General features: G+C 41.2%; 1 protein-coding gene across 1 annotated transcript in view; it reads left to right on the top strand.

Annotated features, from left to right (window-relative positions):
- Window positions 1-2001: 2001 nt before the first annotated feature.
- Window positions 2002-2662, top strand: part of MELLADRAFT_114660 (uncharacterized protein) — a gene marked incomplete at both ends in the record, with an annotated part of 2142 nt that continues 1481 nt past the window's right edge. The window contains 3 exons of the mRNA XM_007419654.1: window positions 2002-2052; window positions 2158-2466; window positions 2562-2637. Coding sequence (XP_007419716.1) covers window positions 2002-2052; window positions 2158-2466; window positions 2562-2637 — 436 coding nt within the window. The remainder of the gene's footprint in view (window positions 2053-2157; window positions 2467-2561; window positions 2638-2662) is intronic.

Here is a 2662-nt window from a genome sequence, read left to right as displayed (position 1 = left end):
AGGGTGGAGCCTGTTGTGGAAGGTCAGCTTGTAGCATCATAAGATCACAGTTTTTTTTGGTGATAGGACTGCCTTCCTGGCAAATTGGTAAACAAGTGAGGCAAACTTTCGTCCAGGACAATTGAGAGGCCTGTTGGAGTATGCCAATGGCTTAAGCAGAACTTTGTCCCAACTGGTGAACTTGGAGAAACAATTGCTTCAGTTGCAAAGCTGATCAAAGGTAAGAGTATAAAGGGAACTCATAAATAGACACTTTTTATTTATGATATGCTCTGGTTTTTGTTCCTAAACTCAATTGTGAAGTTTCTTTTTCTTTTAGTTGTCCATCTTCTTTTTCTTCTTCTATCTTTATACTACAATCTCTTTGCTTTGTGCAATGTCTATCATTTTCCTCTTTGCCTTTTTTTACAATTCCTTTTCTATTACATTGATCCTTAATTTGTGAAATCAATCCTGCTGCCCTCCATCTTGAAACACAGTCAACTGTACTCTCACTGACCTACTCTGTACAAATATGCATGGCTGGTGGATCATAATTCTTCTTCACAGTGCTTTGCACAGCGTAGTGAGATGGTTTGTTCTCACTTTTTTGGCACAGAGCAGGATTTGCACACTTTGCACTGTTATGATCTGTGGTTGATCATTGGCCTGGTCCTTACTCGCTTTTTGCAACATTACTGGTGAGAATCTACCAGATCATGATGTGTTAGGAAGGTCTCAGACTTGTGCGAATAGAAAAGAAGAATCTGTCTACTGTTGTCTATGCAGTTTAGTGCAAACATATCTCATCAAATTTTGAGAGCAGACAAATAAAATCCGGCATGCCTAAAGTGAAGTGAAAATGAAAAACAGGCAATAGACAGCTCCAATTGGAATCAAAGGCATGTTGTTTAAGTTTATCTGGATGATGGGGCATTGGAGGTCTTCTAGCTGCCAACATGAAGGAATTTTCACATGGGAAAATTGATTACATTTAGAGCAAGAAATGATTGAAAATGCATTCAATCAGCATTAAATCAGCACTTTTGATTATTTGATGCATTCAATGAAACCAATTTCTCTGCGGGGAACTTACTCTATGCTGGTATTGGATCTGAAACAATGGGATAAGGGGATGTGTGCTTGGGGCACATTGGTTGTGTGAAAGGTTTGATCAAACAAGATCAGACCTTGATTTTGAAGCTTCTCACTGTCTGAGGAATCTGACAAAAGCATTTCATATCTTGGATCTGAAACTGTTTCAAGTTGGTATCAAGCTTCTACAACAACTCTATGTATGTGCACATCAACGTGCAATGGATAAACAGACAGGGAGCCAAATTTCATGGGCAAATTTGGACAAGCTTCATGAAAGTTAAACTGACTTCATGTTTTTGATGTGATTTCATGTTACAACTGCTCTTTTGTTTTCAAAAGTTGTATACCTGTAGTGTGAGAAGCCTATCTGAATCTTCTGAAAACATATGAAAAACTATCAAAGTGGCAGCCTCTTATTGGCTGATGAAAAACAGAGTTGGCCACTTCCAGTCTGCTGTGTGGTAATACTGATGTGTGGTTGTAGATGAAGAGAAATGTCACTACTTCAGGGATGAGTCTGCTTGGGAGAAGTCAGCAACACTATTGATTTTTGCTCTTAAAATACCAGCTGATGTTGAGGTGGATTGTGTTTGTCTCTTTAAAGTGTGTTGGCATTGCGTAAATCTCAACAGCTATCATGTAGCATAGCTGACACATAGTGGGTGTCTTAATTTGCATGCAGTGTAAACTGTGTATTTATCAAAGGAATTGAAATCAAAGCGTGCCTCAGTACAGACATAACCCCTCTACACCCATAGGACCATCTTTGTACCGAGGGGCACATATCCGTGTAGAGAGGTTTCACCGTACTTGTTCAGACAAAATTTGTGGGAGGCGAACTTCAGCTTGAGTCCATCGTGAGCTTGAAGTCTACATATATGACATCGCTTCCATCTCTCATAAGGTGCTCCGTATATATACAAGATGAATCGACCTAAAACAATGAAACCTCAAGTCGAGACTCGTACGGTGACAGTGAGTCGGGAGTCAAATTCCAAATGATGCAATATACACTTGAACACCTGACCGCTCTCGGGGACTCTGCTCTCATTTTTCACTTTCTTTGTATCAACCTTGCAGACCGACGGTACATTTGAAGGTTTTGCTGAGTTTCTGAGGTCCGATAATCCTGCCGACCTTGTTGAAACGGAGCTGAATTACGAACACACATTAACTGACCCGCGTTGTGACCCAGAGGAGAATGAGTACGAGACGGATGGACCTCACGAATTTCGGCTTAAGAAACGAAAAACTACGACCGTAATGGAGACATCGCCGATGGGACAACCGTCTTCAGTTGGAGGTGAAGAACAAGTTGTAGAGGACTTAGTGATACATCTGAGTGATTCGGTCCGCGAAATGTTTGCCGGGTGGACAATGTCGTGGAAAGTCAGCTTTTACCATGCCGAGGTCATATGATTTTTCCGTTGACATGACTTTCTTCCGTGTAAATCTGCATCTGGACTATTGCGAGCTCTATCCAGTTTGCTATCGATGGATACAACGGTAATGGTCGAGAATCCATCTCCGATACCCCCGAAGGATCCCGTATCTTAAGCAGTCTGTTATCACGCCATACAGCGAC

The sequence above is a fragment of the Melampsora larici-populina genome (assembly GCF_000204055.1).
Source record: "Melampsora larici-populina 98AG31 unplaced genomic scaffold MELLAscaffold_331, whole genome shotgun sequence".
Taxonomy (NCBI): domain Eukaryota; kingdom Fungi; phylum Basidiomycota; class Pucciniomycetes; order Pucciniales; family Melampsoraceae; genus Melampsora; species Melampsora laricis-populina.
The sequence above is the reverse complement of the archived record's forward strand: the minus strand, read 5'-3'. Positions and strand labels throughout refer to the sequence as shown.